The sequence below is a fragment of the Octopus sinensis genome, linkage group LG20 (assembly GCF_006345805.1).
Source record: "Octopus sinensis linkage group LG20, ASM634580v1, whole genome shotgun sequence".
In the NCBI taxonomy this organism is placed as follows: domain Eukaryota; kingdom Metazoa; phylum Mollusca; class Cephalopoda; order Octopoda; family Octopodidae; genus Octopus; species Octopus sinensis.
The window spans coordinates 28,685,066-28,698,100 of record NC_043016.1 but is presented as its reverse complement, the minus strand read 5'-3'; the positions used below and the strand labels follow the sequence as shown (position 1 = coordinate 28,698,100).

The 13,035-nt window shown below is 33.9% G+C and overlaps 1 protein-coding gene across 1 annotated transcript in view; it reads right to left on the bottom strand.

Moving 5' to 3' along the window:
* The window catches only part of LOC115222504 (E3 ubiquitin-protein ligase HERC2-like), a 226,020-nt gene that overhangs the window by 81,136 nt on the left and 131,849 nt on the right, over positions 1 to 13,035 (bottom strand). Inside the window, 5 exon segments of the mRNA XM_036511621.1 lie at positions 452 to 560; positions 2,228 to 2,335; positions 3,004 to 3,121; positions 3,930 to 4,088; positions 5,016 to 5,215. Coding sequence (XP_036367514.1) covers positions 452 to 560; positions 2,228 to 2,335; positions 3,004 to 3,121; positions 3,930 to 4,088; positions 5,016 to 5,215 — 694 coding nt within the window.

Here is a 13,035-nt window from a genome sequence, read left to right as displayed (position 1 = left end):
CAGAATCATTGAAACATAAAACAAATACCTTGTAATATTTGTTCTCACACTGCATTCCTAGTTCAAATCCCTCTGAAGTTACCATTGTTTTGCATCATTCAATGGTTGATAAAATTGTGTTGCATAGTGAGACGGATGTGATGGGAGACCCACAGAATCCCTTGCCTACAAGATAATCACTTCCACTTTTGCACAGTAGGGGGTGGATGATGAAGCTCTGGTAGATAACGCCAACAGTTGTGGAGATCCTTGTAGCCTTTAACAGAATTCACTTTGTTACAAATAGTCTGCCCATCAGTTTTGGGTGTTCCAAGAAAGGATCCCAAGCACTGCCCTTCTTCTACCCGACTTTGTAATGAATTTTAAAAATTAAACTTCCACCCTACTTTGTAATGAACTTTTAAAATTAAAATGACTAAAAAAAGAATCTTTTATAAAATTTAAGACTTACAAAATACCAGGATGTGTACTAGGTACCAATTCCATTTCCTCAATAACGCCAGTCCAATGAGCCTGCTGAGGATAGTCAATGCTAATATCACGACCATTTGCATGAATAGCTGTAGAGAAAGATAATAAATTGATATATAAAAAAAAATTCTAATTAAGGTTAATTTTTTTTTTTTTTTGCAATGGGTTTAACATTTTGAAGAGTTGTATTTATTAAATAGGACAGCATTTACATGAATTTCTGATATTCTAGGTGGATGGTAAATAATCTTTAAATCCAGCAAAATAAGGAAAACTAGACATCAATTCATTGTTCAAGAAATAAATGAAATGTAATTACTTTTGCTGGAACCTGAATCAACAATTTAAACATTTCCAAAATCAAATTCATTTGTATACTGCAGAAAACTTTTAAAGAGAATGAGGGTCCAGACCCAATGATACAATAGAAGTACAAACTACATACATATGTGTTTGTATGTTTTTACATCATAAGAATTTAAAAACTAGGAACACTACAGTCAAAAATGGATGCATATATATATATATATATATATATTATATATATATATATATATATATATATATATATTGGGTCATCCCATAAATAATGTAGTTTTTTTCAATTGCATAAAAAGTTGGAGAGGGACGAAATAAACTACCTGCATTAACTTGTTATAAAAGCAGGTAGAAATTTTACCTTGTACTTAGTCTTAGTGTAAGTATTGAAGAATGCAGTTCAATTTTACAGTTATTTTTTCAAAGATATAATGGAAGTGATAAAGGAGCATATTTTGTTTTATGAGTTCAATAAAGGCAACAACGCAACAGAAAGTGTGAGAAATATTAATGCAGTATAAGGGGATCGGACATTAAAAGTAAAACAGTGTCAACAGTGATTCCAGAAATTCCAAGCTGGAAACTACAGCCTAGAAAACAAGCCTTATCCTGGAAGATCTGTAGAGCTTGATAAGGACATCCTGCAAACCTTGGTGGAACAAAATCCCATAGTAACTGTTGAGGAACTGGAAGAGAAGCTTGGATTTGGTCATTCAACCATTCATTGACATTTGTGTGCCATCAGAAAAGTCAGCAAATTAGATCAATGGGTTCTTCACAAACCTTCCAAGTCTAATTGTGTGCAGCGAGTGAATGTGTGCTCTTCTTTGTAGCCACATCTCATGATTGAGCCTTTTTTGGACTGAATAGTGACTGGTGATGAGAAATGGGTTCTCTTTAAAAATGTCAAGTGATAGTGTGTAGGGAAAAGAGAAACACTAGCACCCCAAGCTAAAAAGGCCTCCACCCATGAATGATGTTGTTATCTGTTTGGTGGGATATGAAAGGTTTAGTCCCCTTTGAACCAGCTGATTATCACTTATTCCGCAGTGTTCAAAATCATTTGGACAGAAAAAATATGAATTCTATAGACAAGTTCAGAACAGTACTGGAGTAGTATTTTTAATCATGGACAAGTGAATTTTGGAAGAGGGGCCTTGCAAGTCTACCAGATAGATGGAAGAGTATTGTAGAAAATGGAGAGCATATTTTAGATTAAAAAAAGAACTAAATAAATAGTATTAAAAAAAAAAATTGATGGGATGACCTAATATATACACACATACAAAAATATATATATACATACAGATACAGACACACACATATATACACATACATGCACACACACCCACACATAGATCTAGATGTTTTTCTGTCTAAAATAATGCCTGTTAAACACATTTGTTTGTTGTTCAATAAAGAAAAAGTAGTCAATTACCTGTGACAACACCCACACTTCTGTGGGTCACAGAACCCCATTTGTACATGGGTAAGGAAACAGAAGGCTTTACACGAACTCTGTCACCAACCTTTATTGTTTGACAAGCTGTAATATAAATATATATAAATATATACAATTTAATGATGGTTTTCATAAGCAATTTGGCCTTAGTTAAGAATGCAAAAAAAAAAAAAAATGCACAAACAGTTAGTCTTTAAACCAATCTACATGATTATTCAGACTGATTAACATGTAACGATCTTTCTACCAATCAGGATGATTGTTTGTGCCAGGTTTAGGGGAAGAACGAACGTATGTACATGCGTACAATAGTTTATGTTACAGTTATGAAGCTAAAGTGATTCTGTTCATATCGAGTCAAAACCAAGAATACCAATATGAAAATGATTTTAAACCCATTATTAATCAGTATCTACTAAGAACTAATTCCTACAAATGTATTTGTGTGTGTGTGTGTGTGTGTGTTTTGTAGAATAATGTTTGTTAATTCTAAAAGAAAAATACAATAAAAAAGAAAACCAAAAATAGTTGTAGAAGGAAGTTAAAGATGACAAAAATGGAGAATAATGACAACGACAATGACAATGATGATGACAAAGATGGTGATGGAAACAATGATGATGTGGTGGTGATGGTGATGATGGTAATAATAACAGTAATGATGATGATGATGATGATGATGATGATGATGATGGTGGTGGTGGTGGTGGTTTAGAATATATATTATATGTATACTGAAAAATTGTACTCACAAGAAGGAACATCAGTAAAGCCTAATAATTCAATATGTATGTATCGCATCCAGTAAGTACCTCCTTTTCTCTGCCAGTATGCTTGGACATTCAGGTGGTGAAGTCCATCATGGTCAAGCTATGAAACCAAACATATATAATAGTTTTATTAAAAAAAAAAACATGCGCACACATACACAGAGTTATTATTTAAACTTATACTATGATTTATTTATGTGTTATATTCACTCAAACAGCATCTGGTAATGAAAATTTTCCAAGTGATATTGTCCTGAGCTGAAGTGCACCCTTCTTTCCAGGTGACACTCCCATCTTGATGAAGTCTTCCCATGCAGTTTTTTGTCACATCTTCATTGGCCTACCTTTCTTTTTCCTTCTTCAACTGTCCACTCAACAGCTGTCCTTGCTGGTCTCTCAAACACTAAGCGCAATACATGGCCAAGCAGCTTTGTATTTAAACCCCTAAAATATCAGTTTCGCCAAGAGGGGGATGTGTATTTCAAGAGAGAAAATAAAAATATGCAAATATAAGTTGCTTTTTTTTTTACAATGGTTGTTTGTTTGTTCCTTCTCGAGCCATCCCTGGCTCATAAGGGCCGGTTTCCCAGTTTCCTTGGTGTATAGGTTCCCCTCCTGGATGGGACGCTGGTCCATCACAGGTGAGCTGCAAGATGCAGGAGGAAAGAGAAAGTTGTGGCGAAAGAGTCAGCAGAAGTTCGCCATTACCTTCTGCTGGTATAAGCTGCCTTGGTTATCAATCTATATATATACATATGTCCACCCATATACCTGCACAATTATACATCTTAATTTTTACAATACTCTATCAACTATTCTACCTTGTTTTTCCTCCCGAGTTTCGAATAATAATAGCATTCCTTGCTAGGGTCTGATGTCAAAACAAACAGAACTGAAAGAATATGTACCTTAATAACTTTGCCAATATCTCCTTCCATCACTTCTTCATATGTACAACAACATCGCACTGTCATTCCAGGAACAATATTTATTTGAACGTACATGGCATATTCATCAATGTTGGCAAAATCTGAGGGTTTTTTGTAAGTTGTTGTTGTTATTTCTTGCTGTAGAGGTACAAAAAATAAAAGAAAGAAAAGTCAGAAGGTAATTAATTATCTTTACGACCCAGTCTTTTCACACTAACTAAACACATTAGTTACATGTATGACAATTATAATAATCTATAGAAAAAAAAAAATTAAGAAGAAATAACATTTCCCCAACTAAATATTTTGTAAAACTAATTTCTTATCGAGATAGTCTGTAACAGAAATATTCTGCAGTCATCCAATGTTGTGATTTGCTAGAATATTGATCAACAAAATCTGATCAATCATGACCTTGCATGGAATAAGCTCCAGCAATGATTTCAAATTTTGACACACTTCTTTCTGAGCCTAACCATCAGTATAAATTCAGCACATCTTGACTACTTGACAGAGAGCATTGACGAAAGTATATAAATCTTGACTACTTGACAGAGAGCATTGACGAAAGTGTATAACTGGTATTTATTTTCTCAACCTTAGTACAATGAGAAGTTAATGTCAATTGCAAGAAGAACCAAAGACAATACCATTTTAATCCCTTTAGTCACTGTTTTGCATAATTATTTTATAATATTAAAAGTATTTTGTCAAAGTTAGTGAACTGACAGGAAAAGAGAAAAGAAAAAAGAAAACAAAGTGTATTAGATTCAGATGCCTTGCAGTTTGATCTGTCTTTTGTCTCTTTGAAATTATTTCTGTATTTGAGAAATCCTTACTAATTTCAAATCATGTGAAATTTTTGTAAGAAATTTTGATGTTTCTCCTGATTTTTTTTTAATTAGTAAAATAATAAAATTAAAAAAATTTTGATCTATAATCTCTTCAATAAGAATCTCCTGATGTGTATAGACATGAGTGTTGGTGTCTTGGGTTTTTCTCATTCGGCCAATCCTATGATTCAATGCGTAAGAAAAATGGTGGTGGAGAAAGAATGTAGCTTACCTCTTCTAATTCTATGTCATCATCATCTAAATCATCAAAAATGTCAGACATAGATCCAGTCTCATCAGAATCTATATCTATAGAACAAACTGACATGTCAGAATCAGAATCGCTTTGTATTTTAAGGTCTTTGTGCTCCAGCAACCATCCAACCAATGACTCTGCACTTGGGGTGTCACACCCAGCAAGTAAGGAACCACCTAGGGATAAGAGAATGAAAGAATACAGAAAGTAATAAAAAAACAGTAAAATAGCAATAGCAGCAATGACAACGGTTTCTGATTTAGGCAGAGAGCAAGCAATTTTGAGGGGAGGGGGAGTATTCAATACTATTGACCCAGTACTTGACAGACAATTTATTTTACTGAGCCCGAGAGGATAAAAGGCAAAGCTGACCACAGAAAGATTTGAACTCTGAGTACAAAAGGCCAGAAGAAATGCTGCAAAGTACTTTTTCTGATGCAATAATAATAATAATAATAATAATAATAATAATCCTTTCTACTGGAAGCACATGCCTCAAATTTGGGGGAAGGGATTAAGTTGATTACATCGACCCCCAGTGCATAACTGGTACTTATTTAATTGACCCCGAAAGGATGAAAGGCAAAGTTGACCCCAGCGGAATTTGAACTCAGAAAATAAAGATAGATGAAATGCTGCTCAGCATTCTGCCCAGTATGCTAACAATTCTACCAGCTTGCTGCCATAATAATAATAATAATAATAATAATAATAATAATTCAGTTAAGGCATACTAAAAGTTGTTTATAAATTTAGCCAAGACATAAAAAAAAATACAGTTAAAATATGGTAGAATACATATGGTAGAATACATATGCTGTAACATATGGTATAAAAAACAGAATACAGTTAAAATATGGTATAAAATCTTCTGTAAGGGATTTTAACTAAAACTATGAAGATTTAATTAGATAAAGAAACTGAAATCAGAATTTTTAAACCAGAACTATCCATAAAAATACTTAGGAGTAAATGAAATTGATAAAATACAACTCATAGAAATAATAATAAGTATAAATACACTAGCTGCCTCAGTTACTAAGTACAATTCTAACATAATAAATTGGAAGTTAAGTAAAAGGAAGAGCTTAACCAGAAAAACTAAGGAACCACTAAGAGTATTTGAATGCTACTACCTCACATCTGATATCAAAAGAATTTACCAATCCAACAAACAAAATTGACAGGAGTCTGATACAGATAGAAAACTATTACAAAATACCAGAAGGACTGAAAAAGTACTTAGAAAAAAGCAAAGAGAAAATGGTAAGTATAATAATGAAATGAACTAGCAACACTAAAATTCAAGATTTAGATTAGGACAAAAGAACTGAAATGGTTGAAAAACAAAAGACAAAAAAGTCAAAACAGAAATCCAAAATAAATAATAAAAAAAAAAGAAAAGAATTTGGAGAGAAAAACCACTCCATGTCAATATCCTTCAAAAGTTGACAGAAGGGAAACAAAAACTAAAATATGACCCAACAATTGTTCAAGAGAACCGGACTAAAAGCAGAAGCAGAATGCTTGACACTAGATCAACATCCAGCTACAGATATAAAACAGTAAAAGAAGATACTCACACCAAATAGAAAACATGTTACCAACTCAGGGAGGCAATCAACCATATCGTCTCCAGCTGCCCAGTCTCTGCCTAATTAAAGTATATTCACATTCACAACTGAACCAACAGCTGTGTCTATTGGGCAAAGTGTCAACCCTTAGATGTGAAAATGGGCAAGAAGTGGTAAAAACAAGAGCTAGAAAAACAATGTAAGACAACTTCCTGGCCATAACAACATGGTACTTTCTGATCAAAAATTGCTTAATAGGAGATGGAGAAACCATATTGAAATTAAGATAAACAAAATGTTGAGGCATGTAAATAAAATAATACTGAAAATAACTGGAACTCTAGATATACAAAAATGAAGAAAAAACAAGAGTCACACCAAACCTTACTGTTATATAATGTTCCCAAAAGACACATCTTATGCACACCAAATGCCTGAACATTACATCTAGTCTACAAGACAGCCCTATAAGACATAGGTCACATTCTATACAAGACAGTCCTGCTGGGAAAGGATAACACATTCTACTCAGGATATTTTAAATTTGATAACATTACTTAAAACAGCAATCTCTCAGTAAGAAACATATTCTATGCAATAACAATAAAATAACACAACATATACTTTACACAAGCACCACTCAATAACATATACTTCACATAATCACCAATGAAATATTATAACACAATATACTATCCATAATCACCAACCTATATATAAAACACAAATAGCAACCTAACCTCCCTTTATTGTTGTTTTAAAAATTGTTTTTTAAATAGGATGGTCATGACTGGAATGTCTCTAATTTTAGGCCTGCACAATTAGTGCTGGCCTGGGACTAAACAACACTAAAAAAAACATTTATAAAAAATAGCTAAATTTTTAAAACCAGAAAGCTAATTCTGTTTTGGCATTGAACTCCTCCTTGAAACCAGAGTCTGTTCTACTCTGAAGATAAATTCATAATTTGGAGAAAGAAATACAATCTCTGATAAAAGCAAATTAAATATTTGTTGATGCTGTATAGCACTGTTAGGACATAAAATGGTTCAAAGGTAGGTGGGAGGCGGAGGAGGGGAAGAATGATAAGGTCTCCATGAAGCTTTCACTAATCAAGCAAACACAAAGCAACAAATACACCATAAAAATATAATTTCTTTTGAGTAATAAGAAAACAAAAACAAATTCTTGGAGAAATAAAGCAACACACCAAATAGCAAAAATAAAAATAAAAAAAAATGAATGACTTGTACTTCAACCAAAACATAAAAAGGAACAAAGGAAGGAGTTTCAAAGCCAAGCCACATCACTGAAGCAATTAGAGTCACTGGAAATGAATAAAATATTCATTCAAGCAAATTTACTATTCAAGCATTACAGTTGAAATAAAATTAAGAAAAATTATGATGATGAGAAGGATATTTCTTATAACGACAAAATATTCAGCTTAATTAAATCTATTTATTTACTTATTGTAAAGGAACAGAAATGGATGTTGCAACATTCATGCTGTTCCCACAAGCAATGGTGGCAGAAGTGAAACAAAAGACTAAACTGTTCAAGGGAGATTATCTTTTCTTCAACAGCAGCAACAACAACAACATTTTCTTAAATAGTTGTAATATAGAAGAAATAATGTCATTTTCGCAAAGAATGACACAATGCCAGAAGCAATAGAACAACTAAAACAGGCACCTGTTTATCTCATCCAATCAATAAGTAGAGGTCCACATAAAAATTGCAAAAATAAGACAATAGCAAATAAAAAATAATGCCAAGGGCGTTTGTCACTGAGGAGACCAAATGAGGTTGAAACAATGACGTCTGATAATTTGCTGATGATGTCCTGAGTGAGTACTATGTACATTTAATACATGAGTCTCTTTGAAAAATTTCCCTATTACATCTAGTGCTTTCTTACATTTGTAGAATGTTATGTCCAATATAATTTCAATTATATAATAATTTCAATATAAATTATAATGAACAGTTAAATAGCACATGCACACAAACCTTACAAACACACACCGTCCTCAGTGACACACATACATACTCTCATGTCATCCACATATACACACTTACCATTCTCACAAACCTCCTCATAGACATATTATACATCTGTACACACCAATACTTACATATTCAGTCTTTGACTCTCACACATGTATTATGCATGCATGTATACATATATACACACATAATACATACATACATCTGACTCTCATACATACATTCATGCTTGTAGATATTCAGTTTGACTAACATATGTATTACACACACACACACACACGTAGATATTTGGTCTTCGATTCCTATAAATACGTTTGGTAAATAACACAAATACATAAATATTCAGTCTTCAACTCTTACATATATGTATTACACATACACAACAATACATGCGTGCATGCATATATACATACACACATAACAATACATGCATGCATGCATGCATATACACACATACGCACACACAGATATTCAGTCTTTGACTCCTGTAATATGTATTATACTTACATACCAATACACAATTAAGTTTTTAAGACACTGCACAGTGAGTTTAGATTTTAAAAAAACATGACTTTTTCGTGGCCGTTGCCAGTACCACCTGACTGGCCCTCTTGCTGGTGGCATGTAAAAGCACCCACTACACTCTCGCAGTGGTTGGCGTTAGGAAGGGCATCCAGCTGTAGAAACTCTGCCGGATTGAGATTGGAGCCTGGTGCAGCCATCTGGTTCGCCAGTCCTCAGTCAAATCGTCCATCCCATGCTAGCATGGAAAGCGGACGTTAAACGATGATGATGATGTTGATATTTAGCTGTGTTTCTTCTCAAACAGTTTATTTAATCTGGCTCTTATGTATCAGATCCCCCCCCCCCCCCAGTCTGCGTTGTCAGTCTTTTATTCATTGAATACAGACTGGTTGTTTTAATAATTATTGGTGTATATATACACAACACACAAAACCACAACAGTCAACAACAAAGAAAAGTAAAGAAGCATCCACCATCATGCTTAAAGAGGGTTGTTTCAGGTTCATTCTCACTGCGAGGCACCATCTAGGGTAGGTGCCTGCTATTGCAGTCCCAATGCCTGATGGGAAAATTTTAAATTGATGAAGCTGTGTAGAAGTCTTTTGTGTGTTTGTGTGTATGTGTGCGTGTGAGCTCACATGTCCACACATATCTTCATGTTTGCTCTCACCACTGCTTTACAAATTGTATTGGTCAGGGAACTTTTTAAACCAATTACTCCAAAATATATTTATTTAAGCTGACGTTACCCCCTTGATTTAAAAGGAAGAAAATTATTGATTCTTTGACTGCAAAAGGTTTATTGAAATCTATATGAATCTATTTACACATCCATTACAATGATCAAATGCAGTAACAAGGAACATCTTTTTAATTTAATTTTACTTATGTCTAATTACCCCCAAGAATTTCATTTTTATCTCACTTGGGGTAATTTATCCCTGGTTTACATCCTTATAATTTAGTGATTTGAGAAAAAAGTCCAACCTAACTCAAATATTTGGGGTGATGTGATAGACTAACCCTTTACCCTATCAAGCCAGTGTCCCAGCAAAGTCACAGTTCACTGACTGATACAAGTAAAATAATGAATTGAAGAATTGTTTGAAATCTGTGTGTCTAAGTGTGTGCATGTGCATGTGTGTGTGTGTGTGTGTGTGTGTGTGTGTGTGTGTATAAGTTAGAATCTTAACAGAGAATTCAAGGAAAGATAACCCAAAATTTAACCTTACTAATTTACGAAATAGGTTAGCGTGAACTAATTCTTCATTAAGATTTTGAAATTAAGTAAATAAATAAATTGTACCCATTCTCTCCCCCACTTTTCTCTCTTTCTCTCATAAGAATATTTATATATGTGTGTGTGTTTCAGCCCAAAGGCTATGGCTATGCTGGGCCACAGCCTTGGGATTTGTCTATATTACCTTGGTGTCCTTATTATTAGAATTCTTTGATTCTATTGAATCCTGAAAATAATCATATATGATGAAATCTCCCGTCAGAGATGATGAATCAATGTTCAGTTTTTGCTGAACAATAAGTGACTTATTTACAGTAATCAAATTTAGGTGCTCACTATTCCATCAAAATTGATGTTCCCCAAACAAGCAATTATGGAGCAATTAAGACAAAGTGTTTTGCTCAAGAACACAACACACCACCAGTCCACAAATTGAAACCACAATCTCAGGTGCATACATTATATATATATATATATATACACACACACTTATATCTATATACCCATACATACACTCATGTATTTTTTATCTTTTATGTGTTTCAGTCATTGGATAGGTGCCATGCTGGAGCACTGTCCAGAAGGGTTTCAGTCGACTGAATCAAACCCAGTGCTTTTTTTTTTTGTTTGTTTTTAAAGCTTGATACTTATTCTATTAGACTTCAGTCTCTTACTGGTGAACTGCTAAGTTACAGGGATATAATATACCAACACTGGTTGTCAATCAGTGTTGGATGACAAAGCCTCTTGTATAGATATTTAGTGCTTTACAAGCACAGCAACATAAGTGGCAGACAAGAATTGACTAGCACTGGTGGTAGAATTGTGAAATTACATGATTTCAGCATGTTTGTGCTTCATCAGCAGCAGATATCCACTTAACTGTGCATGCTAGCCAAATCTTGCTTCAACTGATAAGTAGATAAACTGCCTATTCCAGTCACTGGTGCCATAAGTAGCTGGCAGGTTGAGTAAAAAATTAAATATTAGCAACAGAAGCAGTATTAAAGCCATATAGCCACCTTTAAGATTCTACTTAATGCGAATGTATTGTAAGAACATTAGAATACTACAGTATTTACACTTCTATATTTAAGAGAAGGGGAATTATGCCCATTATTTACATTTGACAGATATTTGTCCTCATCTTGTTTGTTGCTAACACAACGTTTCGGCTGATATACCCTCCAGCCTTCATCAGGTGTCCTGGGGAAATTTCGAACCAGGGTTCTCGTTCCTAAGGTATTTTTCAATGTTGTTATTATTATTATTATTATTATTATTATTCAGGTCAGTGTCTGGAATCGAACTCGGAATCTTTGGGTTAGTAACCTGCACTCTTAACCACTATGCAATATGCTCACGGGTATATGGCGTAGTGGTTAAGAGCATGGGTTACTAACCCCAAGATTCCGAGTTTGATTCCCAAGCAGTGACCTGAATAATAATAACATCGAAAAATACCTTAGAAATGAGAACCCAGGTTCAAAATTTTCCTAAGACACCTGATGAAGGCTGGAGGGTATATCAGCCGAAATGTTGTTAGCAACAAACAAGATGAGGACAAATATCTGTCAAATGTAAATAATGTACAGCAGCTTTTGTCCTGAGAAAACTTCTTGTATAGACTTTCAGTGCTAACACTATATTATATATCATATTACATATGATATAACATAATGTAAGTACTAACAAGTTGCCTGTAATGACAACAGATATAGACCTCAATATCAATGCGAATAGAGGACAATATTCATTGGATGATACGATCATGGAGACTCATATACAGGGCTTCAAATTTCTGTGTCAACGATATGATGATCACTGCACTTCTTCAGCTGTCACAGGCCATTTTATATATTATCATCGTCATTATCATCATGTCATTTAACTTCCGTTTTCCATATTGGCATGGGTTAACAGCTTGATAGGAGCTGACAAACCAGAGAACAACACCAAGCTCCACTGTCTGCTTTTGACAGTTTTTTTTTTACAGCTGGATGCCCTTCCTAACACCAACCACTTTGACTGACATAAAGCTATGTAGTCTACAATATGGATGATCTTGGATTATTAATATTATGACCTTAATCTACATTATAAATATCTTAGCATATCCATGAGAAAAATAAATATTCTAAGCATACTAGTGTAAAATATCCTATTCCATCAATGTGAAGAATGTAAATGAAATTAGGTCATCAGAAACTATTTACAATATATTTTGTAATTGTATTTTCTGCAGCGAGGAGAACTATCAGCTGAAATACCTGGGTACTTGCTTAAGAACTTGAATTTTATTTTATTTCAGTTACAAAAGTCCCAAAACTGAAATAGATATTGCAAGGCACCACCTTTGACAGCCCAACATTCTAATACACCCTTGAGGTGGAAGAGTACTTTACTCATTGACCCTTGAAAGAGAGAATAACGTATCTGTGCATACACACACGCATGTGCACACACACACACACACACACACATGTACACGTACACACTGCATCTATAATCCTATTGAAACAATTATTATCTGCATATCCTTTTCTTCTAGTAGACTTCTGATAGCAAAGGAAGAATCCATGATTAAACTATTTGAAAACTGTTGATCTTCACTTTTTCACAACACTTCCTGTTGATGGACTTACAT